General features: G+C 37.8%; 4 protein-coding genes across 9 annotated transcripts in view; 1 reads left to right on the top strand and 3 right to left on the bottom strand.

Annotated features, from left to right (window-relative positions):
• LOC103994780 (sodium/hydrogen exchanger 8) overlaps positions 1-3,045 on the top strand; it is a 22,750-nt gene extending 19,705 nt beyond the window's left edge. Inside the window, exons 21-24 of one of the 3 annotated variants that reach the window (XM_065121492.1) lie at positions 1-239; positions 1,945-2,246; positions 2,324-2,679; positions 2,765-3,045. The exon at positions 1-239 is cut by the window's left edge and continues 26 nt beyond it. In XM_065121492.1, the coding sequence (XP_064977564.1) occupies positions 1-239; positions 1,945-2,246; positions 2,324-2,647 (865 nt within the window). In that variant the 3' untranslated portion in view covers positions 2,648-2,679; positions 2,765-3,045. Of the gene's footprint in view, positions 240-1,944; positions 2,247-2,323 lie in introns of all 3 variants that reach the window. The other 2 variants (XM_018830545.2, XM_009415218.3) reach the window with 2 other exon arrangements.
• Positions 3,046-4,783: 1,738 nt separating this feature from the next.
• On the bottom strand, positions 4,784-7,941 carry LOC135583986 (protein GID8 homolog). Of its 2 annotated transcripts, none has more exons than XM_065121490.1 (6): positions 7,785-7,941; positions 7,524-7,683; positions 7,293-7,399; positions 6,288-6,419; positions 5,703-5,859; positions 4,784-5,129 (listed from the first exon to the last, which is right to left on the bottom strand). In XM_065121490.1, the coding sequence occupies exons 1-6, from the start codon at positions 7,833-7,835 to the stop codon at positions 5,008-5,010; spliced, it is 729 nt and encodes a 242-aa protein (XP_064977562.1). In that variant the 5' UTR covers positions 7,836-7,941; the 3' UTR covers positions 4,784-5,007. The 2 variants fall into 2 exon arrangements, with proteins under 2 accessions (XP_064977562.1, XP_018685306.1); XM_018829761.2 differs by having other exon boundaries at positions 7,788-7,938.
• A 1,180-nt stretch (positions 7,942-9,121) lies between these two features.
• LOC103994778 (casein kinase 1-like protein HD16) lies at positions 9,122-19,148 on the bottom strand. 3 transcript variants are annotated; one of them, XR_001979553.2, is made up of 17 exons: positions 18,371-19,148; positions 15,135-15,263; positions 14,945-15,018; positions 14,784-14,853; positions 14,568-14,623; positions 14,004-14,075; positions 13,806-13,900; positions 13,546-13,612; positions 13,324-13,453; positions 13,010-13,228; positions 12,795-12,925; positions 11,444-11,618; positions 11,280-11,370; positions 10,354-10,511; positions 9,878-10,066; positions 9,447-9,630; positions 9,122-9,362 (listed from the first exon to the last, which is right to left on the bottom strand). XR_001979553.2 is itself a non-coding variant. In XM_018830746.2 (16 exons), the coding sequence occupies exons 1-16, from the start codon at positions 18,806-18,808 to the stop codon at positions 9,571-9,573; spliced, it is 2,154 nt and encodes a 717-aa protein (XP_018686291.2). In that variant the 5' UTR covers positions 18,809-19,148; the 3' UTR covers positions 9,387-9,570. The 3 variants fall into 3 exon arrangements, 1 of the variants encoding a protein (XP_018686291.2); XR_001979552.2 differs by having other exon boundaries at positions 9,462-9,630; XM_018830746.2 differs by lacking the exon at positions 9,122-9,362 and having other exon boundaries at positions 9,387-9,630.
• Positions 19,149-19,639: 491 nt separating this feature from the next.
• On the bottom strand, positions 19,640-27,349 carry LOC103994777 (nuclear transcription factor Y subunit A-6). Its single transcript, XM_009415212.3, has 6 exons — positions 27,081-27,349; positions 24,134-24,504; positions 23,154-23,266; positions 22,957-23,028; positions 20,964-21,134; positions 19,640-20,306 (listed from the first exon to the last, which is right to left on the bottom strand). Exons 2-6 carry the CDS (start codon positions 24,291-24,293, stop codon positions 19,950-19,952), a joined length of 873 nt encoding a protein of 290 aa, XP_009413487.2. The 5' UTR covers positions 24,294-24,504; positions 27,081-27,349; the 3' UTR covers positions 19,640-19,949.
• Between the last annotated feature and the right edge of the window lie 256 nt (positions 27,350-27,605).

Genomic DNA, 27,605 nt, shown 5'->3' with positions numbered 1-27,605 from the left:
CTTGCTTCCCCAAATATTTGAGAAAATGTCGATGCAAGAACTGAGGGGTCTTATTGCTGAAAGATCAAGTATGAACAAATATATAAGAGGAGAAGCAGTAGAAATAAGACCAAAGTCTATTGGATTTTTATTGGAAGGATTTATAAAGACTCAAAATGATCAAGAACAGTTGATAACATCTCCAGCAGTATTGCTGTCATCACAAACTGATCAAAGCTTTATTGATTTAGAATCTTCAGGTATGAAAATATGTCTTATGTTTAAGTGGTCTTACGTTGATCATAGTTAATAGGTATGTTCTTAACTCAACCTCAAATTGAGAACATGGCATGCTTATGATGTAATCTTTGCTGCCAGTTTGCATAATCTCCTACATGTATTATTGTATTATTAATAAACCCTTACTATTGATATTTGTGGTTCTACCCATTAGTACTTCACTAAATCCACACATCTGCTTCCATTAGTTACATATAGCAACAGAATGCTCTTCAGTGTGTCTGATTATCCTTAGAATATGTTAAAATTCAATATATAAAACAGAAAGTGCTTCAAACAGTACCAATATGTATATATTTATTTTATAAGCATATGAAGTAATCTATTCAAAAGTCAAAACCATCATGCCTAAAACTTAAGTCCCATCCCCGTCTTCTCATTCTCCAACCGGCTGTTGTTTTTGAAGTTCAAAGGCAACAGTAAGAATGGTTGCATGGCTAGGGCTCTGACCTTTGTGAGTCTCTTTTAATTTAGAACCTATGTTCTTGGTGTGAAGCCAACTTGCTTTTCTACTTTTCCCTTTTTTTTTTTTCTCTTATTCTTATCCTTCAATTGTCAGGCCCCTTTCTTTACATCCCATGCCAATAAATTATATCTGTTCCTTTAGCGCCCAGCATCAGATGATGTGATCTAATTCTTTAATTGAACTAACAGAGGTCGATGAAAATAGTTGATACCAGAACCAGTCAGCAAATTTAATGAATTCAAGAACTTGCTGCAATGGGCAATCCCTTCTATACCATATTATCATGTTTTGAGAGTAGGAATGGTACATGTCAAATGGTACAAGTCAATCAGATGGTTAACCCAGCATCGGCACACATGATTTGGTTCCTTGGTTGGACTATGTAGAGACTGAAAAGCAAGTTGACACCCAAACTGACTTGGATGAGTGTAACTGTTTAAGAATTGGCCATAGCAACTAATATTTTCGATGTCTTGCTCTACAGGACTCTTTTGTAATCATGACTGAAAGAGTTTCTGTAAGGTTTCAATAGTGAAATTGTAATTGCTAATCTAATTCTGAATGTTACTTATCTGCTGGTTGATTAGGTGAGTACTTGAACCTGGTTAGCAGGTAAGATGGGAAAGTTTGAGGGGTGATAAAGGAAAATAAAAAACTTCACACTATACCTATAAACTAAAATCAGCGCAATAGTCCGTTAATTCACACAGATTTTTATGCCTGTGCATATGTAATTTGACTTGCTTGTGCAATTATTCTGTGGTTAGAGAACCAAAGAATGAGAAGCTACAATAGTTTAGGAAAACCATCTTTTCAGGGCAATAGAGGTTGGGCCCTGAAGCTATGAACAGATGCTATAAAAATGGTGAAATAGTATGGTTTCTTTTACCTTCATCACCAATGCACTTGTATAATGATTGCAGAAAGAAGGTAATTAATTTATCATAGATTATTGGTTTAGCAGGATATAGGTTCCAACTTGCCAGAGGCTAGGCTGACCTTTTATTGCTCAGTTATTCAGGTCTTATCATGTTGGTCATTTGAAAGCATGTTGCATGGGTGGTCAGATGTAGCTCTTGATCCTTTCACCAATAAACTGCAACGATTGTGAAATTTTAGATGCTGCTGTGCTTGGTTTAGCTGATGATTATATCTACATTTCAGAAATCTGATCTTTGAGCTACTTCCATTAATTGCAGGTGTGAACAGTCTTAGCTTCTGTCACACTGCATCCAGGTACCAGGTCGAAACAAGGGCCAGGGTGATATTTTTTGACATTGGTGTATCTGAGGCTGATGGTGCTCTTCAAAAGAGATCTGCCTCGTGGATCTTACAATCTGGTGAACCACAAAGAACCCCGAGCATGGAGCATATAGGGTTGCTTAGCTGGCCTGAGCATCTGTATAAAGCCACAGGACATCATCAGAGTCCTAATGAATCCATCAGGCAGTCAACAAGTTTATCTGCCAAAGCAATGGAACTAAGCATATACGGGAGCATGGTTAGTGAACTAGAACTTTATATACCATTTGCTTTCTTTTTCCACTTGTAAGTTGACATGGATGTTCCGAACTGCAGGTGAATGTCAGGTGTAGCCACTGCCGAAATATAATGACCGGTTCAACATCTAATCATTCACACAGCCTGTCGTACCCTAGAGTTCCATCAAGAACAACAGATGCCAGATCTCTTGTGTCTGTTCAATCGGAGGGAAGTAGTCTACAAAGCAGGCTAGCTCCAAGAAGGTCTGGCAAATCGGGTTCTATCGCTCCATTACCAATCAGGGACAGGAGCGTAAGGCATGTTGAAGATAATTCAAGCGATGAATCTGGAGGTGAAGAAGTCATTGTTAGAATTGATTCTCCCAGTAGACTCTCTTTCAACCAGGTCTCTGGAACTTAAATTAGCTCCAAGTGGTGATGCAATGTGTACCCGTAGGTATATGTCTGTTTATTTCCGGCCTTCCTCCTGTTGATAAGCAAAGGTGACAAATTTTCTCTCTTCCGGTTTGTACAACAGCATTGCTTCCCTGCCTCATCATCTTGGGGACAGGTGGGAGACCAGAGTTCCAGGCAATGTTCATGTTGAATAAAAGTTTACAAGGCGTGCGTCCAAAGTGGCTGGCTGTTCTGTCACACAAAACCCATTCCTTTGGCACCAAAGGAATGGGGGACCTGATCCTAGGTTGGCATACCTCCGAATCAGTTGGACTCTTGTAGTTGTATTGTAATTGGAGAAACAATTACTACTGTTGTGAAGTTTGGATTTGGTCAATAAAAAAGGGTAAATGTTAATTTGTATATATATATATATATATATATATATATATATATATATATTTTATAGGAAAACTATTCATTCAAACTTGGCCTATGTTAGTAGGCCTCAAAAAGGTTATATGCTCTGTATTGTAATTGGAGAAACAATTACAACGTAAAACTGTGTAACAATCAATTGTTGTGGCAGTGCCAAAATATGTGCCATCATTAATCTTATATGCTCGCTCGTTCTGTTTAGCCGGTTGATAATTTTCTAATGCGTCAAATTGTAGTAGAATGTTCTGCAACTGCTCATCATCTAAATCATCAATTAGGGGATTGCCAATTATTTAGATTCTTTTATGCTGTCTCCACGTGTCACATAGAAAGCCTCTATTTTTTTTTTTTTTGTCTTTGATTATGTAACTCATACCTATAAACAATTTGATTCAAAAGAATTGAGACTTGGCTTTTCAAAGAAACCGAAGTAACTTGGCAACAAGAAGGCTCCTCCTCTTCCGAAGAAGAAGAAGAAGAAGGCCATGCCCCACTCACCTTTGTGCCAATGGGAAGAAGTCATAATAGGTTTGAGAACTAAGCAAATTCCAATAATTTTCTTACAAAAGGACAGTCCAAAAAAGATATATTACAAATAAAACAAGAATCAGTTTGAAAATGAAGAATTCGAGCAAACAGTGAGGAGCAGCTCGACAATAATTTTCACACAAAAAGGTTTTTTAACTTTAGGGAGAGCATCACCATCACCTTCCTTCCACCCAGTCCAACGTTTCCACCTTATGAAAAGGATCACTTGTTACATATGAATTAACCACCACTTGTAGACGATACAGAGCCTATAGGAGGAGTGCATATGATAGATAGATTTTTCTGATCAAGATATGATGAAACAAAGAACTAATTGCTTTATAATTTCCAAGAGTTGTAGAAATAATATTAACCACAAAAGAAAAATGATTCGTCTCATATACATTATTCACAAAAGCAGGTCACTTATTTATAGATAGGTTCTTTCACCAATGATCATCTCATAACTTGATGTAGCAACCATTACCAATAAATTTATGAAATCCACCTTTAATATCACAGAGAGGTTTACTTATATATTATGCCAAGAACAAGAAGCTTTGCTGCATGCTATAAGAGATATTTCGAGGATTCAAAACATTCTTTCCTTTCAAGAACAAAAGCCAAAATCATTTTATCCCAACTGGAAGGAAGAAAAACACTTGCACTAACAGTGGATAGAAACAAAGCTTCAAAGATACTGGTTTTAATTTCCTCCCAATAATCCTTTTGCCAAGCTCCATTTGGTCAGCAGCAGAAATCTTTTTAGTCAGGTAAAGGTTGCTGTGATCACCAGTGCAGACCTGAGGAAGAGGGGTTGTAGAATTCAAATGCCCTGTGCTCAACATTCCACACTTCTTTTCATTAAAATCAGCCGGCAAAATAACTACTTATCTCAAAAGTGACCCAACATAACTTCTCCGTTCTCCAATTTAATAGAATCAACAGCTCATCATGGCTCAGTCTTGCAGAGCTACCTGACTCATCCCTTCTATGGTCATCGACCCAACCAATTCACTCACTCGTTAACTGCACCACTACGTGTTTAATCGCGTAGTATCGTATCGCTACAAAACCTACAAATGGTTGTAGAATTCAAATGCAGTGTATCATTTGTTTGGGAGAGTTTGTAAATTGCAGCCAAGTAAAATTAATTTCAACTAGTCGACCATGACAATCCACCGATGCATCCAGATAAAAACTCAACACACATGTCAGCCCATTTAATACCATCCAAATTAAAAGAGAATCATGATGAGCTTTCCAGTAATTCCAGTAATGTACACATTCTGAGTTACGAAGCTAAACTTTGCCTAGCAACCACGCATAATGCATGTTGGAGCCTTTTTATACGATACCGGAGCACCGGTCCGGAACCACAGAAATGGACCTAGTAGTGATCTGAGAAACTGCATATATTTAGACTGCTGGGTCTTCGAGTGCTGCCGTTGTTAGATTGTTGATTCTTGGATAAGCAGCCTTCTCATCCAGCTGGTTCTGAGCCCATATCAGCATCTTCAGCAAACTTGGAAGCTTTGGATCTGCCACAAGTCACTCACATCAAGTGATAATGGTATCTCAAGCGCCATACTCTAGTTTGCTAGAAAGCAGCATGGCTATGTTTGGTTTGACCTCTAAAGAAAATAAGAGGTGGCAGAGAACTTCGACTGCATATCTACATTTTGATGGGCATTTTATTCAAAATTTGCTTACATATCTTTTGAACTCCTAAACAAGGTTCCCATGTGTCAAAAACAGAATTACCAACTAGGCTCCTGGAAAATATTATTAAACACTTTACGTCAAAAGTATGAAGTTGCTACAGGAGCAATATAAATGATTGAGATGGTTCAGCCTAGGCTTAACAGGAAATGAGATCATTATTTTGAGATAAGAAAGATGGTAAATGCAAGGTGGAGGACCAATTTGAACATGTATTATACATGCATCACAAAATGGTGTTTCCCATCATAGTGTATTCAGTGATTCATTACTCTTTTGACTCGAAGAATAGATCTTTTTGGTTGCTTATAAGACGTACCTTTGATTCACTAGAGAATAAATAAGAAAATCACAAAATGAGAAAAAAAAAAAAAAAAAAAAACATAACCAACCTTTCTCATGACTTTGGCTTGTTAGTATGGCAGCATTGAGCTCGCTTGCAGTTTTCAAGCGTTGTGACACATCTAGAAGCTCTCCATAAGGACAATTCTTAACATCTTCAAATGCCAGGAGAGCTACTGTCCTCTCCAACTCTTCTAGAAAACTTTGCTGTCAAATCCAGAATTCCAATTACATTAGTTTACAATTCTCTCTACTTAGTTACACATCAAAATTCAAAAAGAAAATACTTATTAGATCATCTAAAGTTTCAAATAAAGCACCATCATATGCAACTTTCGAGACAACCCCTACATACATGGAGGCTGCTTATATGACACTTGACACCCAAAGCACCATCATATGCAACTTTCGACACAACCCGTACATACGTGGATGCTGTTTATATGACACTTGACACCCAGGCCGCACTGGAACAACCTCAACATGGCAGCAAGGCATGTGCTCACATAATACTTCCAAATTAAGTATGATAAATGCAAGCCACATGAGAAAACATTGCATTTTAACTGAGAAACGTAACAAAAAGATCTGACGATATGAATAAATATCCATGAAAATATGAAAGAAGGAATTACATTTTCTTCCCCCCTTGGTGCAAGCTCCTCCTGGGCAAACTCTAGAGCTTCCTCTATTTTTCCACTGCGGATCAACTCAATCAGTCTCTGTTGCTGTAAATGAAAATAAAGTTGGGGATTGGTATCTAGAATCTGCAAAATGAAATACACCAAGTCAGGAATAAGGAGACACTTTTTTTTTGCAGCTTGAAACGTGTCTAATATGTGGTACAACATTCATAAACAATATCTAAAGCACCATACTATCGAAGCATACATTATAAAAGAATGTCAACATACAGAATACAAGAAACTCCCAGATGAAGATCAGATCACATGATATATGGAGAAAACTGGATCTAGTTAAGCCACATAGTCGTGATGAACAATTGAATGGTGTTGGATGACATGTTCCAAATACTTGTTGCTTCAGAGAACGGATATTACATTCTCGATAATAAGGCGAACACAAAGAACCTTCATTCATATGCTAATATTACCATATACCTACTAGAGACGACAAGTCCCAAGATGGAGGGATCAAGGCTACGAGCAAGTCAAAAGACTCTTCCTTCCTCACCAGGTTCACAATTTTCATTTGTAGGGTAGTCTCGTTGGCTATAAAGCTCTTCTCTGACTTCATTCCTAGTCATTAGGCGGCTCTTGTTCACATTCTTCCATCTCTCTGTTTCTTGATTAGTAGCATCAGTAGATTGCACCGAACATAAACCTAAAAGAGAAATTGGCTTCTCCCAAGGCTATCGACCATATGCTATGTAGAGATAAGAAGTCCCAAGATGGAGAGATTAAGGCAACGAGCAGGTCACAAACTACTCTTTTCTCACAAAGGTTCACAATTTCCACCCATAGGTAATGTCGACAGCAATAAAAGTCCTCAATTAAGCTACTCTCAATCACATTCTTCCACTCCTCTGTTTCTTGATTAGATCGCACAGAACATAAACCTAAAAGAGAAGTTGAATCATCTCTCCTACACACGGCAGTCAGAGATCAAATGGATCTTACCGTGGGGTTCAAATCATTAACTTTCTCGATCGCATCCTCGACATTGCCCGACTGCAGCGCCTTCTTCACGGCCATGCGATCAGTTATCGTGGCAAGATCAATGTCCGCTGATCCCTTCATAAGGAAAACCAAACCACACGGCACTAAATCAACAAGAATAGCACAAACGAAACCCTTGTCAAGAAATCATCTTCCTTTTTCTTTGTTCTTTGAAGCAATGGGGGAGGATACGCTCGGTGCCGGATTCGACCCGGAACTTCTCGGCCGCCTCCACGTAGCCCTCGGTGACGAGAAAGTTCATGACGAGCTTATTCATGTCCTCCTTCCTAATCTTGACATCCTTGAGTTTCCTCTCCCACTCCTCTCTCGTGATCACCTTCTTCGACATGGGCTGCCAAAGAAAGAAGCAGGATCGGGTCAAGACGTCCAAGGAAACGAAAAGCTTCGGCGAGAAAACCCCGAGGGAAACGAGCAGCTTCTAGAGGAGATCACCACTGTCTCGATGGAAGTGAATCGGCCAAGAAGGTAGTAGAAATGGGACATCACCAGGTCACCGCGGCGCAGCTGATCTCATCGATGGTTCTGTGGAAGTGGAAGACGAGGACGAAGAGGGCGGTGGGTTTCGGAGAGGGCAGGTGTCGGTGACCGCAGGGATCCTCTCCAATCTCCATCGTAACTACCCATTTTTCAAGTCAAATCTTAACCATTCAATTTATGAATCCAATTTCTAGTACCTGCCACGTAAAAATCAGTTAATGTTAACAGGAAGATGAATTGGAAAGGATCCCATTTCACCTAATTCGGCACATTTCTGCCTCCAATCTCAAGGCAGGTGGCTGATACGAGTAGGTCACAAATGAGGATTTGCCGTAACATGGAGATAAATAAGGATAAGTATTTTTTTTGTGTGCGATAAAAAGAGAGTAATACGAAATAAATGGCAAAAGTATTAAATCGTTGAAGACAAATTAGTTGCTTAAATGTCTTCTATAACCATTATTAACCAAAAGGTAAATCTACTTGACTTGTTTTATCCCTCACATCCATGATGTTGCGCCTAAGTAACGACTGCCACGCTGCTCTCACCCGCGACTTAAACAACAGCTTTCATATGAAATTGAGAATTCACCTACAAAACACTGAGAGTTTAGGATCGTATTTAATATATTTTTATATCTATGACATTGTTCAACTGATGATTTGCTTACTTGAAATCTCATTCAATATGTTTTTTTTTTTTATATATAAAAATATGTTTGATCAAAGGAGCAGCAGCAGCAGCAGTTAGTGAAATTAGCAACTACATCAGTCACGAAATAGGATACGAAGAGGGCTTAAAGCATAATCTATTTGACCCAATTTCTCGTATTTAAATTATTGAAATATTAAGACATATATATATATATATATATATATATATATATATATATATATATATATATATATATATATATATATTCCTTTTTGACTATTATACACAGATTGGACATCAATATGGGTTAAAAGCTTATCCTTTAGGGATTAAATTTAATGTGTATAATCCAATCCTATTAATCCTCTTTGATATCGTGAGACTAATCTCCGCAGTTGATTCATCTCTTCGTCCTGCATATATCAAAATGTTTTTGATATATTGAATTCAACAAGAATAGTGCTTACGAAGCCAAGTACTCTGAATTTAGTAGTGACATTAGTAGAGAGAGTATTTTCTAGTATCGTTCATGTGAAAAATTACTAGCCTAATGATAAAAACGTCATCTTCTTTGGGTTCATTTGATCAAAACCAGGTAATATTTTGAAAGTAGATCAACCAGCAGACATACATATCATATGGTTGACAACAGTTTCGTAAAATATAAGAGAATAGTTTGAAATGTCATTCCTTCCTCTATCTGCATTATTGCATAAATTCATTATGTCAAGCTCATGAGACAATAATTAATCATCATATCAGACAGCCTGTAGAACGCCAGAGACCAGAATCCTAATTCTCATGCTTCTGTGGCCATCCTCGACTATCCACTTGCTATGATACCACAGGAAGGCTGCTGCTTCTTGATTCATCACAGCCTGCAACCACATTTCCTCATGGTATAAGCATAAGCATGTCCAGGCAAACAGATTTACAATTAAACAAGGGAAATAAATAAATACAGTAACATAGCCTACACCAGGCTCACTATGACGCGATCATCACTCAATCGATGTCTAAGCTATATTAACATGTTCCACGAAGCATGAAAGAAGTCTAGGATGTAGGTTGGCTGAAATAAGTATATCATGATACGGTACGTCCATAGCAGATCGAAGCAAGGTACAGATTCTTTGCCCATTTATCCTGTGAATCAAAATCAGGTTAAATTAGATAGCTAAGCAATGTACAGAAAACAATAACTTGTATTATATGTCGCAATAACACGCAATCAAGTAGACCCATTAAAAACAGATGCTGTAAACAAGAACAAGATACTCATTCTATTCTCTTCATTTTGATCAAGTGAGACCACTTATGCACACAAAACAAAAAATAGATGTGGCGTGACCAACAGTATTTTATTGGAACATAGTCAAATTGATATGCATACCTTAACATGGGCACTTGGAAATGCTGATGTTCTAAGGGTTTCCTGTGTCTCATCACAAGGCTTCCGCTTGGGCACACTAAGGATAAGAGCAGCCTGATCCCAAGTGGCACCCATACAAGTAATGCGATATCCATTGTCCCAACGTCTGTGGATGCCCTCACTTGGATACAGGAAGTCTAATTCAACAACCTGCAAAGCGGATCAGGATGCAAGCATCTTCAGTTATACATCATATTCTATAACCATCATGTAATCAATACTATAATGGCTAAGCTACATAAGCAAGTTGATAGGATCTCATCACTTATGGGAGACACAAATAAACATATCACCATAAACTTAACAGAAATAGCAAGAAAATTTTGCTACAGTTTAGTACAGATCTTGACTTCTAAGAACAATTGAACAAAAAAAATTCTCATTTGGCACAGACAGCGGTACGTCACTGAGACAAGGTTGAGAAAATTGCAGCATACCTGATCACTAAAACCAGCATTGCGTGACATGACAATGCCCCATCGGCTCCCAGCTGTTGCCATCGATGTGACATGAAATCCTTCTTTCCACTTCTTGTTTATCCATTTGAAGGGGAAAGATTCACTTACTTTGTAAGACTGCTGCGTGTATTGGGTGCCTGAGTTGAATTGTAGATGTAGTTAAATATCAAAGATAATTTGTCAAAAGAGCATCGCATTTGTACGACTTGAAGAAATCTAACCAAAAGCATAGCATCTTGCAGATGTACTTTTTATGAATAACTTCTCTAACCAAAAGGAAGGACCAAATTTCCCATAGCAACTCTTTTGTCCTTTCTTTTTCCATTAAGTGTGGGCTGGAGGGAGGTTGTAAAAACATCTAAACAGAGGTAGAGGTGATTTTGTGTTTTAGTGGGACCACAAAACATAAAGGCTTCGTTCCCTGCACCCCTCTTCTCTTTCCCTCTGGCACAAATCTACCCCCTTTTTTTGTTCTATTGAGTCTTCTTTCCTCATCATATTTATATTTCCCCTCTAATTACAGTCCATGGTCAGTTGTTTTTACTACTTTCTAAGCATGCATTTGATGATCCTGCATCGAAGAATGGCTTACTTGCAAAGGGCAACAATAAACTCAAAGATGTTTTAGATACAAAATTTGTGAAATTGCTTTCGGAAGCCAAGAACCAGAGATTAAAGCCTATCCTTGACAAATCCTTTCTTTCAGGCTCACAAACATCAACTAATATTACTGACTTCAAAGCAGTTGGCCAAATTTAAAATATGTCAATTATTTACATGATACAAGTATATATAATTCAATAACCAATACATGACATATTTCTGCATAATTGTTTATTACTTGATTGATGAGAAGTTCTAACAGTGTAAAACATGGTCATCAATTTCTCACATAAGACACAAACCTTTCGACATAACTACAAGAGAACTTCCATTGTTGGAACCAGCAAGAGAAGTTATATAGTAGTTCTTCTCCCATTGATCCATAACCCATTCCTGCATCACTTTACTTTATTAATAAAGTCATCGTAAATTAATACCAAGAGGTTAGCATATAATCTCATCATACCTTGTGGAGAAAGAATGGTGACAACTCATAGATCTGAGATGTGAAACCAGTTCCTGCATCCATAATAAGGGCCCACAAATTGGAGCTCGATGCAACACAACTAATAAGTAAACCATCCTCATTTCCCTTGTCTATATGTTGTGCCAGACGTGCATCAGCGACATTGTAGTGGTACCTAATCACACACAAAGAAGACCTATGTAAACAGTAAACAATGCTAAAAATACAGGCTGTAGAAAAAAAATAAGAATGCCCCACAAAAGATAAATAAAAATATCTAAATACCCCAGATTTAAAATTCTCTTATAAGCACACACGAGAGAGAGAAAGAGAGAATCGTGAAGGATAGCCCACATTTTGTCACAAAGATCATGCTGATGAAGGACATTCTCCTTTCTTCTAAAAAACCATCAATCTGAAGGGCACTCTTTTAAAACTACTGAAGATTAAAGTAAATATTTATAGCTTATATTTACAAAGTTTGAATTTCAATTTTATTTTATACTGCAATCATTTCATTTAGTTCTTTAGCAAAACCTGTGTACTTTGTAAAAATAACACTTTGTAAAGTAAAGATCTAGCATGAGATTGCATGCTATGTCAGCTTCAAAAATGCATTGGATATAACACTTTTAGGATAGTTCTTATATATGGTTTGGATATTTGTCCAAATTATTTTTTAATAAATTAAAAATAAATACCTGGAAGCATGGTTTCAAATACCATTAGGTTTGTGTCCAATCAAGGACTGGTATGGACCATATGATCCAGTACTAGTTGGTATTAAATTTTATTAGCCTTTTGAGGTGATACCAGGTAGTATGGGTCAGTATACCAAGCAATATACCAGTACCATACCGGTCCAATAGAATTCTGAAAGACCAATATCGGACCAAGATTTAAATTCTCACCTGTTGTTCTTTTGATTCCAAACGAGATAATATAATATACAAAATATTGTTCTATTTCATTCGTATTATACATCAAATTAGGATTATGATAATAGAATGTTCTTGCTTCATTTATCAAAAACTTACCGCTTCAGCATAATCTGTTATACATAATTGAACAGTAATTTACATATGCTTAAAAGTAAGCATTTCAATCTAGCTAATAATCCTGAAAATATAATACCCACACGATTTAGCCAGAATTTTCAAAAGAAAAAATGAGTTTTCATAAACAATTCACAGTTGTTACAAAGAGGACTGTCTATAATAGAGGCAACCAACAGACAATGGACATTTTACGATAGTATTTATAATGCTCAGAAGAAAAAAAGTATTTACAATAGTAAATTTCCTAGGATCAGAAAACAACAAAAGACTAAACAGAATATACATAAATCTACCTTTGTTTCATCGGAAGCCTAGCATTATATACAGAAATCCACTGGGTCGCAGGTACTCCTAAACGGATCTTCTTCCTTTGTTGGCTTTGTTCATCATCATCAATAGTCAATCTACCACGTTTTTGACCAACCTACTAGATAAACTGCCATGATAAGTCATAACTACCAACCCCTGGATTTGATAGAAAAACAAATTCAACTGGTACAACAATCACCTTTTGAGCACCATCAGTGTTGATTGGCCTAGATGCTGGATTTGTTCCAATCAATCCATCAAAGAGAGAAATAAGCTTAGAGTAGTTTGGTTCCTCATCGAACTTCATGTTAACCACAAGCTCAAGAAATTGCTTAAATGGTGGAGGACAGAAACAACATAGCATCTCAGCAGATGTTGCCATCTTTTTCTTACAAACTAAGAAAGATTTATTATCACCCTGTGATGCACAGACATATAAAGAAAATGCAGCTTTATCTGACCGCAGATAAACAATTAGACATTTTGAAAATTATGTTATTTGAATCCAATTACCTGGTATCCTTGCCATGGTAATCTGCCTCGATGAAGAAAAATTAGTGTATATGCAAGAGACTCCAGATCGTCTCGCCGGCTTGCAGTTCTTCCTAGATGTGCATGAACACTGGCATATCGAACAGTTCCTCTACAGCAACAAACATCCAGTATAAACCATGGCAATCAAAACAGTCCAAAGCATTCTTTGTTAGAATTTGTATTAGTATGAAATTAGCATACCTGAACACATCTGGGCGTTGGTCATACTCAACATGATGACCATTGCTAGCATCTTTCCATCTTGTGGCTATAGAAACATGAATGCACAAGAACTTAAGAAAACGAAACTTAAATAAGACAACAAAAGCATGACTAAAATCAAAGGGAATTCTTTTTTTTTTTAAATATAAATGTAAGTGCACAAAAGAAAAAAAAAATTATAACAAAAGAATAAAAGGGGGCATGAGGTATTATCACCCGACCAAAAACTCTTCACTCACCTAATCCAAGATCAACAAGATATAGTTTCTTCTCTTGAGGTGTTGCAGGCTGACCAAGAAGGAAATTTTCAGGCTTTACATCTCCATGGACATATCTACAACATTGTGTTCTATTAGTTTATGATAAAAAAGCTCTGAGTGAAAGAACACCACTTCCAAAGACACTATATCCAGGTTAGTTGTTAATTTCAATCTTACCCTTTTGAATGCATCTTCTCAAGGATTGATATGGACTCAACAGCAATGCAAGCAACCATTTCTGATGACATCCTAGAAAATAATAAAAACAACCTTAGTGCTCAAAAGATAATGATAAATGCTATCATCCTTTGTCTTAGATGATAAAACATCTCTACCCTAGCAGTAGGCCTGGGTTTGATCCCCATCTTGTACAAGTAGCACATTTTTCCTAAGAATTATGATGGATCATTCCCTTTTTGAAGCTCTGAGCTACAATATACTCAATGATCTTGTACCATACACAGAGTTTAGGATAACTTTATGAAGAATTGTAGCCCATGTTGTAGGGTCTAGACCCTTCTAAAAAATAGTAAAAACACAACTGCAGGCCATCTTTATAAAAAATTATAGCAATCTTATTAACAACATAATATTCACTAAATGAAATGTGTGTGTACAAATGCACACAAGATCACACCAGTATAAAATTGACAGGTGCACAGGAATAGGTGATCAAAAGAATAGAAAAGCCAACCATGAAAATCATTTGCTAAACTCCAAAAGGTGACAATGTATACTCACGTTTGACCTGAAGAATTCCAAGCATCCCAAAGGCTGGGACCTAGCATGTCCATTACCTGTGAGTAGCAAGTGAACAAAGTAAGTAAGCATAGTATACAAGAAAGTTTGTTGTACAATTTTCCATGCTGAATGAATCAAGTAATAGAGGCAATTGCACACCAACTATCTGACTGGCTGAATGCAAAAGAATGCACGAGTAAACAGAAGAAACCATACCATCACATAGTAGTCACCTTGCCGACCTTTATAATGTACCCTTGGCACTCCATAACTACCACCGAGAGCACTAAATAAAAGGCCACAGCAATAGTCAGAACTATTACTAGAGAGGAAAAGAAGCATCAAATTCTTTGGCAGGGAGGATATTCTATACGAACCTATAAACTTGCCATTCATAAGGAGGGCCATAATTACAGCCTTTGCTGTTCCTGTGCTCAAATTTGATGGCAACCTATTATCAGAGGCAACCTTAATCAAATAGAAAAATATATAATAGCGACGCATGATAAGCTCTTTCAATTGCTTCTGCTCCATTAGCCTAAAGATGATAGAAAAATAAAACAGTACCTCCAATGCACCAGGACCCATTGTTCGATCAATGCCACCAGTGACTCGTCGACCAACAAAAACCTGGCCAAACCCACCCTTGCCCAGCTTCCTTTCAACCTTATATACGGGAGAACCACCAACCTGAACCTGAAATTATTTCAAATGTAGATTGACCTTTATTCTCAAATTTAGGCACCGCCAAAGAATGATAACAAACAAAGACAGTAAAAGATCTAGAGAGGTTTTTGCAAGTTGCCATAACATTCTGTTAAACAAAAAGAGAAGAAGAAAAAAATTCTGAAACACATGGTAATATATCCTTTCAGAATGATAAAATTAGACATAATTTATGAACCACAAAGACCACAGACAGCATTAACATAAGAAAATGGCTCCAGCAACTAGAAGCAAGACCCTTTATTACATTGATTACTCCAACTCAAATGACAGTCATCGGAAAAGTGAGAAAGATGCAAATTATGAAACCAATAGTGAGCCAAAAGCAGATATTAGGTGACCTTATATGCCCTAGAAATAGATGATAGTTCGTGCAAAAACAATGGTTGCATAGAGATTACCTTTGTAGAGTTAACAAAGGTGCTCACAAGAAAAGCATGGTCCAACACAAACAGAAGAATATATGGATTTGCAAAAAACAAAAGCCACAAACCTATATAATATTGACTGAAAGTCTAGGTTTGAAAATTTGATCTGGGACGATCTCAACACCATTCAGCCAGTTTGGCCGATTTCTATCCAAGGGCCCCTTAAAGACTTGAAACTCTGTTTGGCCAAGCAAGGCCCAAGTCCCAGCATCTCACTTACCTAAATCCAAGTCCTAATAGGACTTAGATTAGGGCAGCCCTCACTCAAATCAGAGCAGCCACCGAGCAAGGAGGGTGCGGCAGCCCTACTAGTACTAGCTGTGCACACCATACAAGTAAAGTCCTTAAACCCTAAAGACTTGGGGCGCCGCTCACCCTATAAAACAAGGGATATATCCCCATCTAAAGGCAATCAAAGAAGTTCCCAACAAGTACCCAGCTGGCCCTAGCTGTTCCAACCTCAGAAAAAAGAAGAGAAGAGAGGAGAAGAAAGAAGGTAAATACTCTACAAGGTGCAGCCAATCCTTTCAACTGCAGCCTTTTCCTCGAGTTCCAACAGCCAAATCTTTGCATCAAACTCCACCCAGCTACCATGAGACAAGGTTCACCATAACGTAGTGTACCGCCCGACATGGGTGGTACGTATCGGTCCGATAGAAGACTAGTATGGGCGGTACATATCAGTTTGTCAATATGGCCCCACTGTATCATCTGTTAGTATGTTGGTATGGTTTGGTATGTATCGTACCAATAGCCGATCAGTACACTAGTATGGACCAGTAAGATGAACCATGCTGTGAGAAACCTTCAAAGCCTGCTTTCTGATGTCCGAACCTCAGGAGGAGGTTCTCGCAGCGAGACAGAAGGACAAGACTAAAACTGGCAACGATACATAATTTGCCAAGAGCACCCAAGTGCTGTCCGAAGATAACCTATGCCCTACGTGCCTTTTAGTCTCTTTACACACTTTTAATTCTGTTGTTTTCAACTCTGTGTTAGCACTTTAGTTTTACAAGCAATAGAGGTTATTTTCTTTCAGTTTTATGCTTTAATCTTCCTGCGATAGTTCTCTCTTCCACGAAACTTCCATCCGACAGGTGGTATCCAGTCGACAGATTATCGGACCTGGACCCCATATAGATAAAAAATAACCCAATAGACTAAGTTTGCTTGTCAAAATATCAAAGAATCAAACTCCTATTAACTTCTAGACCATATAAAGTTAACAATGTCATTACAGGATATGGAAATAACAAGCACTGAAACAGACATAATGAGTGTATAGACAAGAAGAAAAAATGCAATATACTACTACAACAGGGACAAATATTGCAATGTATACTTAATTGTCACAACATGGACTAACAAGTACGCAAAAGCACAGAACAAAGGAGATAATAATAAGTAGAACAATTAAATCAGCTTCTGCCACAGCTTAAACCTAGAAGGCAAAGAACTAAATGAAAAGAAAGAACATCGACAAAGTTATTTTCTTGATAAAGATAAGACAAATCTATTCTGAAGTAAGACACAACTGTTGATGCCTAAATTATGCATCCAGTTGCTCAGAAAGGGAACTTGAAAAACAAAGAAAAATATGGTAAGGGCACAGACTATTTATATAGTGGCTTGTACATCACAAAGAGTAGTGTTAGTATGGTGCAAAACTAGGGGGAACATGTAAGAGGTAAAAGAACACTTTGCTAGTTTGGTTGCTCGTATATCATATAATGGAAGAAATATAACAATTCTGTGAAAATTTGTACCACAAAGTAAAAAAATAAGTTGTTCATGGAATGAGTGGGATCCGATCAGTTGGAAGGTAACTATGTAATAGATAAAATAAATATGAAGTAGAATTGTTTTAGTATATACAGCTCCCTAAAACACTAAATAGATCGTACAACTAAATAATTTGTCAAGTATGTGTACTAAAAACCCAGGACTTCAATGTGTCTGGTTTAAACCTGTGAAAGAGACCCATAGTCAGGTAGGTTGCCACCTGGTTCAGGCCTGATAATCGGTCGAAACCACATGGTTGGTCTCAGTTCACCAGACTTACCGCTCGAAAAGCCTTATACCAGACATGAACTGCCCGAAATGGGATGGTCTGAGTGCTGGTTCATGCCCAAACCAGTAAGTGTCGACTTGTATGCACCCGTCTGTCCAGGTGAAATTGAGTACCTTGGATCATTAATAACTTGCCAAGGACGTGCATAGAAAAACCAGGATTGGCAAAAGAATCCTTATTATCCTATTGCTCTGCAGGGTGTCATCAAGAAATGATAAAGGCAGTCATCCAAAATGGTAACTATAAAGTTATTGCCATCCATCTTAACTTGGGTGCACATATAAAACGATTGTGGGTTAAGCCTAAAGGATACTGTTCAAGAGCCAGACAGCCAAAAGATCGCATTTCTGAAGCAGGAAGAAAGGTTCCTCTTGTCATCACATAAATAATGGAAAAGAAAAGAACAACGAAAAGATTATTGTAATTTGTTAAAAAAAAAAAGGGCATGAGAGATGTATATTTCGGCAGTCTGGAATTTACAAAAACAATATTCAACTACATCTAAGAACTTGATCTACCAGGAATGGAGCCTTTTCTGAAACGATAGCAAACAAATACAAGACCAAACAAGAGAATACCTTTTTGGGGAACGGTGTAGTGTTCCCCTCCTCTTCCTGTACCGCAACTTTGTTGGCGCTCAATCCACCGCTGTCGTCACCCATTACTTCCTTCCCTCTTATTTCCTCCGCTAGATTTGCACGTTCCTTTCCTTTCTTTTCTTCCTCTTCCACCACCACGATCACCTCCTTCAACTGATCCGATCCCTTCCCCTCCCCCTCCTCGACCAAATCCCGTCTCTCCTTGGCCAGTCTCACACGCTGCCTCCCCTTGGCCACCGGCCGCGAAGCCGCAGCCCTGGTCCTCCCCCGACGGCCAACTACGACGGCAACCTCAGCAGGCGCCGGTTTCTTGGCAGCGGCCCGTGCCCTCGTATTCCGCAGGGGGCGATCTACCGCTTCCGTCGGTGGCGGCGGAGCATGGCCCCCTCGACGCACCCCACTCTGCAGCTCTGGCATTCTTCACCCATGCAATCGCGCCTGCGCGGTCCCAATTCGACCATTATCTCCTCAAACTCACCCGGACTTCCCACCCATTCCGACCTTGAAACCCTAAAAGATGCCCAAAAGGGAGATCCCCGGGTCAACCGCAATCGGCAGAGATCTTCTTCAATCTTCAAAACCTCGAGAGGATCGAAGCGATCGAGGGAGAGAAAAATCGAAGAACGGAAGGAGGATGATTCGATCGACGACGAGGTAGAACAGTTGCCTCGACGGAGCGCCTTCGAGAGATGGAGAGACAGAGCGAGAGATAGAGAGAGATGGATTGGGAATGAAGGCCCGACGCGTCGAATCGTGGGCTAAATTGGTACTTGACGCAACGCGAGGCGATAGTGGGAATGTCGAGTGGGGAGGACCGGGAATACAGCACGTGCTCTCCGCACGTGTGCCGGCCGTGCGGAGCGCAAGCGAGGGAAACGATCGGCCCCGTTTCACCGTCAGCCACATTTAAGACGAGCGAAACACTTTTCTGCTCGCTTCCAAACCCATTCCTTGCACGACGATGCCCGAGATGGGATACGAGAGGACTGCCCCACAATTCCATCCAATAGAAATGCCGGTATACGGTGAAGACTGAGCAAATGGGCCTAACCACGGGCCAACAGAAGAACCGACCAACGGTACAACCATGATTGTTATTAGTATTTATATTAAGAGTGGGATCGGACAGTATTGCCGCATCATTGTGTTTATTGCCACTAACTCGGTCACGTCACTAACAAATTAATATAATATATATATAATTCAAATAAAAACACATTTTCTGTAACAAAGGGACATCCTCACAAGTTAATAAACATATTTCTTTTTTCTAATTTTTTCCATCTCGTTTTATCGAAATTTTACTACATGAACAATATCAGTCTATCCTCAGCGACTTCAAGCGTACACAACCAACACGAACCAACATGAAGGTTTAAATCGAAGTGGGTTCAGCTTCTGTAACCATACACATCCAGGACGACGATTATCCAAGAAGCAAACATAGTTCATCCCACACGGAACAAACCATTTTTGGTCCAAACACAGTAAGCCAAGGATGAATTGCCAGGGAAGCAACAAACGCAGTGAAACACGATATGATGGGTTGTTCCGTGGTTTACCTCGTCGGAGGGACTCGATGCTCGGAGCCATTTTGCATTTTGCTGCAGCCACCTTGAACAGACACCGCAGCATGAGGGCGGTACTTGGATGAAGAAAAGCCGAACTGATCCTGCTGCACTGTCCTGCTTCCGCTGGTCGAAGCCATCATCGTGTTGGAGGTGGTTAATGTGGCAGACGAGCCAGTAGGACGACCACCGGATAAGGATTTAGAAGCCGGGGCATCCTGGCACACCATGATGGCAGAAGGCGGAGCATCCTCCTGCTGCTGCTGCTGTTTCGTGTTAAGGAAACGTCCCCCTGATCCTCTTGCCCGTTTCATCGCGTGAAGATGTCGAGACTCGTGAAGGTATGGCTGTAAATGTACAGAACAAGATAGATTACAAGTTCGAGCTTGCAGATCAGTCGTTAGAGAGTACAGTATCAACTGACTATATACATCTTGATATTTTACATGATCTAAATTTCCATACTAAAAACGCCATGAAAGAAAGGAACAGGTTCTTCATTCAATAAGCAAAGACAAGCATCCAATGGACCCAGGCATGCATGCATGCATGACAAAACAACAAGAGAAACAACAGATGGATAAGTATTCCACATGCATTAACATGTTAATGAATAATATAAGCTACAAGGTCATGATACTGCTTAAACACTCTATTTCCAATAACGGTCAAGAACGAGGAACAGTAAGAGAAAGCAAATATTTTATGAAAAATTTAGATACTAGTAGTCTGCAAAATTCATGTACCAGTTATGCATATGATTAGAAACTGAAAAAGAGAACTAACGCTGAAAATTTGCTTTAGACTGAATTTGGAACACAAAATGCAGCAAGGTGGAATCCTGAACAAAAAGCAATTTTTAGGAGCTGTTGGTCCATATTGTTGGTAAGCTACTAGAAAGTAGAAACTTCTATCACCATACGTCTAGAAGATTGCTACACAGGCCTCACCATTTAAACCTGAAAGGATAAAAAACAAGCACAGATATTATAATAGGATTGTACCTTTCGAGATTTCATAAGTTTGTTTTGAGCCTCCAACCTTGCACGAAATTGCCTCCTTCTGAGGATTGCACTGTATTGTTTTGCATTCACATAAATGGGTTCTTCAGCAGCAGGTTCAGTAGGCAAAGGTACTCGAGCATAGGATGCTACTCCAGCCATTTGGGGGTGAATCTAAAATAAAGTAGCACAATACAGCTATTAGAAGAGGGTAAATCTTCGATAAAGTAGCACACAGTATTACAAGATGGTGGATCATACTAAACTTTTGGTTTGCTTACTTGAAGAAAAGCAGAAAGCCGAAGAATTTCACAATTCTCAATCAATCAACTTGGTAATTTAGAAAAAATCAAGGAAAAAAGAAGGCTAGGAATGCAAAAGTGTTTTCATGATATAAGTAGGAAAAAAAAGCAAATCTATTGCAGGCTGAACAGAAATTATAACTTGGAAAACCATCTCCTTAAGGTACTTGAGAAAGATGGAAATAAAATTACCAAATTGGGAGTCCCAAACAACACAACGATTGACGACATTGATTCACTTCAAACAGACTCCAAGAGTACACGAATCGAAGGGTTTCTGGGCTCAAACTACTGTCAATTCCAAATACAAGGAAATGAAGGCATGATTATGATGTTGTCCCATGTTGACTAATATCTAAAGTTGATTTGGAAATGTTGACACAAGCATCACACAGTATAAGCAAAATATTGAACTACTGATTATCAAAAACATTAAAGAGACATCATAAACAATATATGAAAATCAAAAATAGATAAACTATAAAATCAAAATCATAAACAATATATTAGTAAGCTAATACAAAATACTTTTCATTCAAGTATTACCCACAAACTGAAAGCATGGGCAGCCAAACATTGACTCTTTTAGCGATTGAAGACAATACATTGATGTAACATAACTGATGATAAGTCAAAATAACTATACATTAGCTAGTGTATTTCTTTAAACCCACACAAAAGGACATTAACATGAGTAGCAAAGTCGTACACCAAGAAAATTAAACCACAGATGGACAATTACTATAACAAAGAGGTAAGAGTTTTTCATGATCAGTGTCCCGTTAGGTCCATTACTTCAATCAAGCTTTTCCTTGCCAAAACACTAACTAAACATGTGAAGTCATTATGTATACCTCAAGGTGATTTATACAGTTTCAGATTTAACCAATTTGTTTCTCCAATTCAGTCAAAGCTAACCAAACCAAGTGTTTAAAAGTGATTCTTTTGCAAATGAATTTTTTTGCTTAGATTCTAATATATTTTTATGCCTAAGACAAAATTCAGAAACTTTATTTAAAGGCTGTTTGTTATGATCAATATGCACAGAGAACTCTTTCCACTGTTTTTACTTAGTAAATCCACATTAAAATATGAAGAAGATTGCATCTTTATAGATAGGTAAGAGATTCAGAAGATTCAGGCAAACTTCATTCTACTATTCATGGCAGAAAAACTTACATTCAATTTTTAGTTTCAATCTAAATACACTTGAATTGATTAGATGATGTATGTTTGAATTTACCTTTCAGAATCAAAATTTCAGACTATCAAAAAGGTTTCCTCAGAATCAAAATTACAGACTCTCAAAAAGGTTTCCCAAACTTTGACAATTAATTAAATACAACATGATATTCTGCTCTTTGATAACTAAACAACATTACATAATTGAAAAACTATAACAACACAGATCTCACAGAAGAAAAGTACTCTCAAATTAAAGTGAAAGATCTTTATTTTCTCTGTTTGTTTCATTTTTTCTTTTTCTATTTTCTACTTTCTGTTTTGCTTGTCCAAGGCGCTTGAAAAAGGCCAAGTAGTTGCACTAATTTACTTAATTAGCAGAAACCAAGCAGTAAATTACTTGCTTGGAAAAGGCAAAATAGTTGCACTTATTTACTTAATTAGCAGAAACAAAGCAGTAACACTTTGTCAACCAACTTAGAAATTGCAAGAATACACCCAGGAGCACCTACTATAGCATGTGGTCCATATACTGCCGGGATGCCTCCATAGTATATATCAGCATATGGATATGATATACAAGCCTGCCACAGGAATTTCAGAAGACGTATCAGATCTACACAATAGAAAATAAATTAAATAACCATGCTGCTACCCCAGTGCTTAAAGTAATCAATGTCACCTTAAAGTCTGAAACCATAAAACTTACAAAAGGCTGGCTACAATCAAGTTTTGGAGGTGCATAGGTAGCTTCTGAAGCCCCTAGTGATAGAACTGCCTTCATATGACATTCAACTGGCTTTTTTGGTGTATTATTTATGCCTAAGGAAAGAACAATTGCATCAGATCATCAACACTACATGTTAAGGAAGTCACCTAAAATCGCAAAAAGAAAAGTATATGCAGGCTTGGAAAACATGGACACTGAAAATTGTTACCAACTAAAAGAACTACAAGTACAGGCACCTTCACGTAATAAATCTATAGCACCCTATCAATGTATGATGAAAACCCCAACATAAAGTCTGTGTAGCATGATTTATGTCATTAATTATCTACATGTTATGTAAAGGAATCTAAACAAGACGTTTCAGAACCACAGAAATGCTTCCAATATTTTATGATGATGAGGGGAAGCCAAAAGAAGTTATCATGTTCCCCTTAAGTTGTTTTAATACCACACTGAAAAGAAGAAGAGACAAAACAGAAACAACAGTGACCTAAATTATTTGCTTGTATCAAAATTTAATCAGGATACTCATGCAGTTCGTCCCTGTTTCAATTTTAACAAAGCAGAATAAGCATGTGGAATCTCTACCGAGCAGAAAAAGATTGTAAAAGTTTGCAAACTTATTTATATTGAACTTACTATTTGAACCCCTCTAAATTTGCAGTTAGTTCCTACTTGAAATTTTATCTATCAGAATAAGCATGTGGAATCTTTCATGTGAAACGTCTGAACATCCTCCAGGAAAAAGTTTGCATATATGTTTGAAGTAACTATACTACAAGAAAACTGTCGGTCTGCATAATTATAACACGAGAATGGGGCTGTCTAAGAGCATCTAGATACTTGCTGGAAAAAATGCATGAGAAAAGGAGAAAATGCTGACTTCAATGAAATACAGTGAAATGGCATGTTGAAAGAGAAGTATAGTATGAAATACAAGATGCCAATCTGATCTATACCAGATTGTGATGAAATATGTTGCTCATGGTTGTTGCAATCACTTGTTTCTGATACTTCTTGATGGGGTTGACCAGTTGACTGAGTAGACGGTGAGTTTTGGTTGTGCATTTGATGGCCTAGATGCTTTAACTGATTACCATTTTCTGCCATGATGTCCATATTCAGGTTACTTGAGCTACACCAAGAGAGATGATTTTCTAAACTGGGAATATGAGGAACTTCGATTGGTTGAGCTGCCTGAGTTCCACCAAGACAGATGATTCTATAACCAACTGGGTGTCGAATAGACCAAATATCCTCTAAACTTTGTTAGAATATCTTAATAACAAGATGCTTCAATTCTGCATCAGTTTTGGATTGTTACATCAGGCTGTATCCATAAGAGAACAAGTTATCACGACCAATGCATTAAAAGGGTAGATAGTTGCACATAAAATCAGACTACAGATGATGCAAACCACAGAATTCAACTATTAGAACCATGTGAATGAGAACAATAGACAGTAACTGATGGACCTTTAAACTTTAAAGGTTTACTTAGCTACTACATCTTGTTGGTCACAGATAATATTTTAACTTGAATAATCAGTAAAAAAAGAAGCATAGTGAAAAACTTATCTAATAAAATACATTACAAAAAAATCTATTTCAAAACAGCCATTCTCTGGTTTTAAATAATTAATGCCAGATTGTCAACCAAACATTTCATGCAGTCAACCTGATAAAAAAGGAAAAAAAAAGGTTTGGTAGTTATGATGATGTATAATATGGAAAAATAATAGGTAGGAAAAGTCTTTTAACATTTCACATCTACGGTCCGAAGTCTCCCAAAGTTTAACCAAACTAAAGGGCTTCAAGGTAAAGTCTATTGCCTATCTTTAAAAGCAAAGAGTGACAATAAGTATTCCTGAATTGCTTGGCATCATGTAAACGGAGCATTTCCCATCTTTTAGTTATGTTGAGGTGATATCTATCCCAAGATAACTCAAGGGCCATCATATATTTATAGATTTTGACAGATGTAAAAAAAAATTCAATTTCACTTTAGCTTTGCACCTCCGCAGTCTTGCCTTTGTCATAATGTATCAGTGTTGGAGATTGTTACAATGAAATAAAAGTAATTTATAACTGAATAAAAATTTAAAACAAAGATAGCCACATATATTTCAAGTCTACTTGGACATGAACTATATGTGGTTTGGACAAGTTTTTTGGTAATTATGCTTGTTTTAAACAGAAAATTTAGGAAGATATAGAGAATAAATATTGAAATAAGAAACAAGCTATTATACTTGGAGGGAAAATTTAAATCATAGGATCAATAAATTTTTGGATGTCTTGGTAGAAACTCTAAAATAAAGTTAACTCACATGAACTTTTCTTCTTTGGTCCTCTCTCTTTCTTGGTGCCTGTAATCTAAATTAACTGACCTGATCTTATGGGACATTTAGAAGTTTTCTTCAGAAATGCCTTCACCACGGTAGAAGATTTTCTCGCATGTTGTACTTGATTAGTAGTAGTACTACCCCTAATTTTTCACTAAATAAAATCATTTATTATTCTCTCTCCTACACCAACCATCCGTCTAAATATAAAAAATTTGCCAGTTTAAATTTTTGAATATGTTGTTTCTTAACTACTAAATTTTACGAATGAAATAGATATATGTATCTTGTTACCTTGTTTTTGAAATCAAAAGGTAAATCTGCAACCACATAAGACTTTGAATATGCTCTTTATATTAACTCTACCACATAATTAATGAGATTCATCAGTCTCTCTTTCTTGTTGATGAATATCAAGATATTCTAAATAATCTTGACCATCTATAATAGTTATATTACTTCAGTTTCTATTTAAATTAAAAGAGTCATTCATATATTCACCTAGCCTAAAATCCTAATTTCTATTTTGTGTTTCTAGATTTCTATACACATATTCTTACTTTCATCAACCAAAATGATGTCATCAAACAAATACCATACATCTTACACATTTAATTTTATCATAATGATGAAGTTTGATACTCAAACACTCTTAAATGAAGGACTCAATTAAGAAGAGATTATAGCTACCTGGCTTCAATGTCTCCAACAGACTAGTGGCCCCAGTTAATTTCATGACCAGCAAGATTCTATTTGCTGCAAACTTAATATAAAGAACAACTAATGAACAGATTCTGACAACATCAAGTGCGAACTACCTTTATCAAATTGGAATCTTTTTATTATTATTATTATTATTATTATTATTATTATTATTATTATTATTATTATCAAACAGCAAGAGAAAGGTCTTGATTTCCAGTGAGGTCATTGCACCGTCATTCACTTCAGTACAGTGAAACAGCGCTACACCGTCGTGCAAAATCCTTTCTTTCGAAATAAGTTATTAAAAGGCCAGGCCACCAAGAATTCAAGTCTGACACAGAAAATCGTCGCAAAGATGCCGCTTAAACTATTTGTTTTCTTTCTTTTCTTTTCGGACAAGAAAGTACCATAAAACAACGAACAGTCTAAGCAATTAAATCAAGGATCCAGAAAACAAACCTCAAATTGTTCCTATAACAGATCATAAACGAGTAATCACGGGAACAAACTAGACAAGACCAAGAAACCATAAATTTCCCAGAAACAATCGGTATTATGAGACCAAACACTGCCAAATCTAGTCACCTTCTACCGTGGGATCACATCCCAATCCCTAACACATGCGCCCCAACATAAGAACCAAGAGATCTCAAGAAGCCAAGCTCGTCCAACCCAAAGTCGAAAAGGGCGACACAACAAGAACCAAAACCTCCTCAAACCACCACATGCAGAACCAACAAACGAGCCTCTTTTCGCCCGAACATCCCAAACCCCAAGAAAGAAGAAAGACGACCAAAGGGAACGACGGGAGGAGAAAGAATAGGTCCAAGAGCGGCGGAGCCAAGAAATGAACCACCTTTCTTTGCAAGGAAGCATTTCTCTCTCTATCTCCCCCTCGCACACAACCTCTTCCTTCTCTGCTGCCTGCACCACCTCCACTTCACAGCACAGAATAAGCAAGCATCTAATCCTCCTCATCGTTGGTCTTCTTCGATCATTTTCTCAGGAAGGGAGAGAGGGAAGAAGTACCTCCAACTGCCATGACCACCAGCATGCAACCTCACTCTGCCCCTCCCTGCCCTGTCCTGCCCTGCCCTCTCTCTCTCTCTCTCTTCCCCTGTTTCTCTAAATAAAGAAAAGAACCAATAAATGAATATATACACACTTAATGTCATTATCTTCTTACACAAATGCCCACGGATTACCAAATTATTATCGATAACGCCACCCCTTCATTATATTTCAAACGCCACCTGTAACACCGCCGGGCGACTCGTACAGTAGCCAGCGAGTTATTTTCCGCGGTCACCGAGTCAGCCCGCCACACACCGACCCACCAGCACACCCAGCACGGCGAAGCGTTCTTCCACCCCGCGCGTGG

Source organism: Musa acuminata, chromosome BXJ2-8 (assembly GCF_036884655.1).
Source record: "Musa acuminata AAA Group cultivar baxijiao chromosome BXJ2-8, Cavendish_Baxijiao_AAA, whole genome shotgun sequence".
Classification (NCBI taxonomy): Eukaryota; Viridiplantae; Streptophyta; class Magnoliopsida; order Zingiberales; family Musaceae; genus Musa; species Musa acuminata.
This window is presented reverse-complemented; position numbering and strand designations above follow the sequence as displayed.

Bases quoted from the DNA above. Each gene is read 5' to 3' on its own strand.
- LOC135583986 (XM_065121490.1), bottom strand. From the start codon at position 7,835: ATGTCCCATTTCTACTACCTTCTTGGCCGATTCACTTCCATCGAGACA. The intron at 7,684-7,784 runs GTGATCTCCTCT...TTTCTTTGGCAG, and splicing joins TCACTTCCATCGAGACAGTG to CCCATGTCGAAGAAGGTGAT. The intron at 6,420-7,292 runs GTAAGATCCATT...TTCATTTTGCAG, and splicing joins TTAATGATTTGAACCCCACG to ATTCTAGATACCAATCCCCA.
- LOC103994777 (XM_009415212.3), bottom strand. From the start codon at position 24,293: ATGGACATCATGGCAGAAAATGGTAATCAGTTAAAGCATCTAGGCCAT. The intron at 23,029-23,153 runs GTAAGTTTTATG...TTCCTGTGGCAG, and splicing joins TTGATTGTAGCCAGCCTTTT to GCTTGTATATCATATCCATA. The intron at 21,135-22,956 runs GTAGGTGCTCCT...ACTTTATTTTAG, and splicing joins TATATGGACCACATGCTATA to ATTCACCCCCAAATGGCTGG.
- LOC103994778 (XM_018830746.2), bottom strand. From the start codon at position 18,808: ATGCCAGAGCTGCAGAGTGGGGTGCGTCGAGGGGGCCATGCTCCGCCG. The intron at 13,901-14,003 runs GTAAGATTGAAA...ACAATGTTGTAG, and splicing joins GAGAAGATGCATTCAAAAGG to ATATGTCCATGGAGATGTAA. The intron at 10,067-10,353 runs GTATGCTGCAAT...TCCGCTTTGCAG, and splicing joins ATGCTGGTTTTAGTGATCAG to GTTGTTGAATTAGACTTCCT.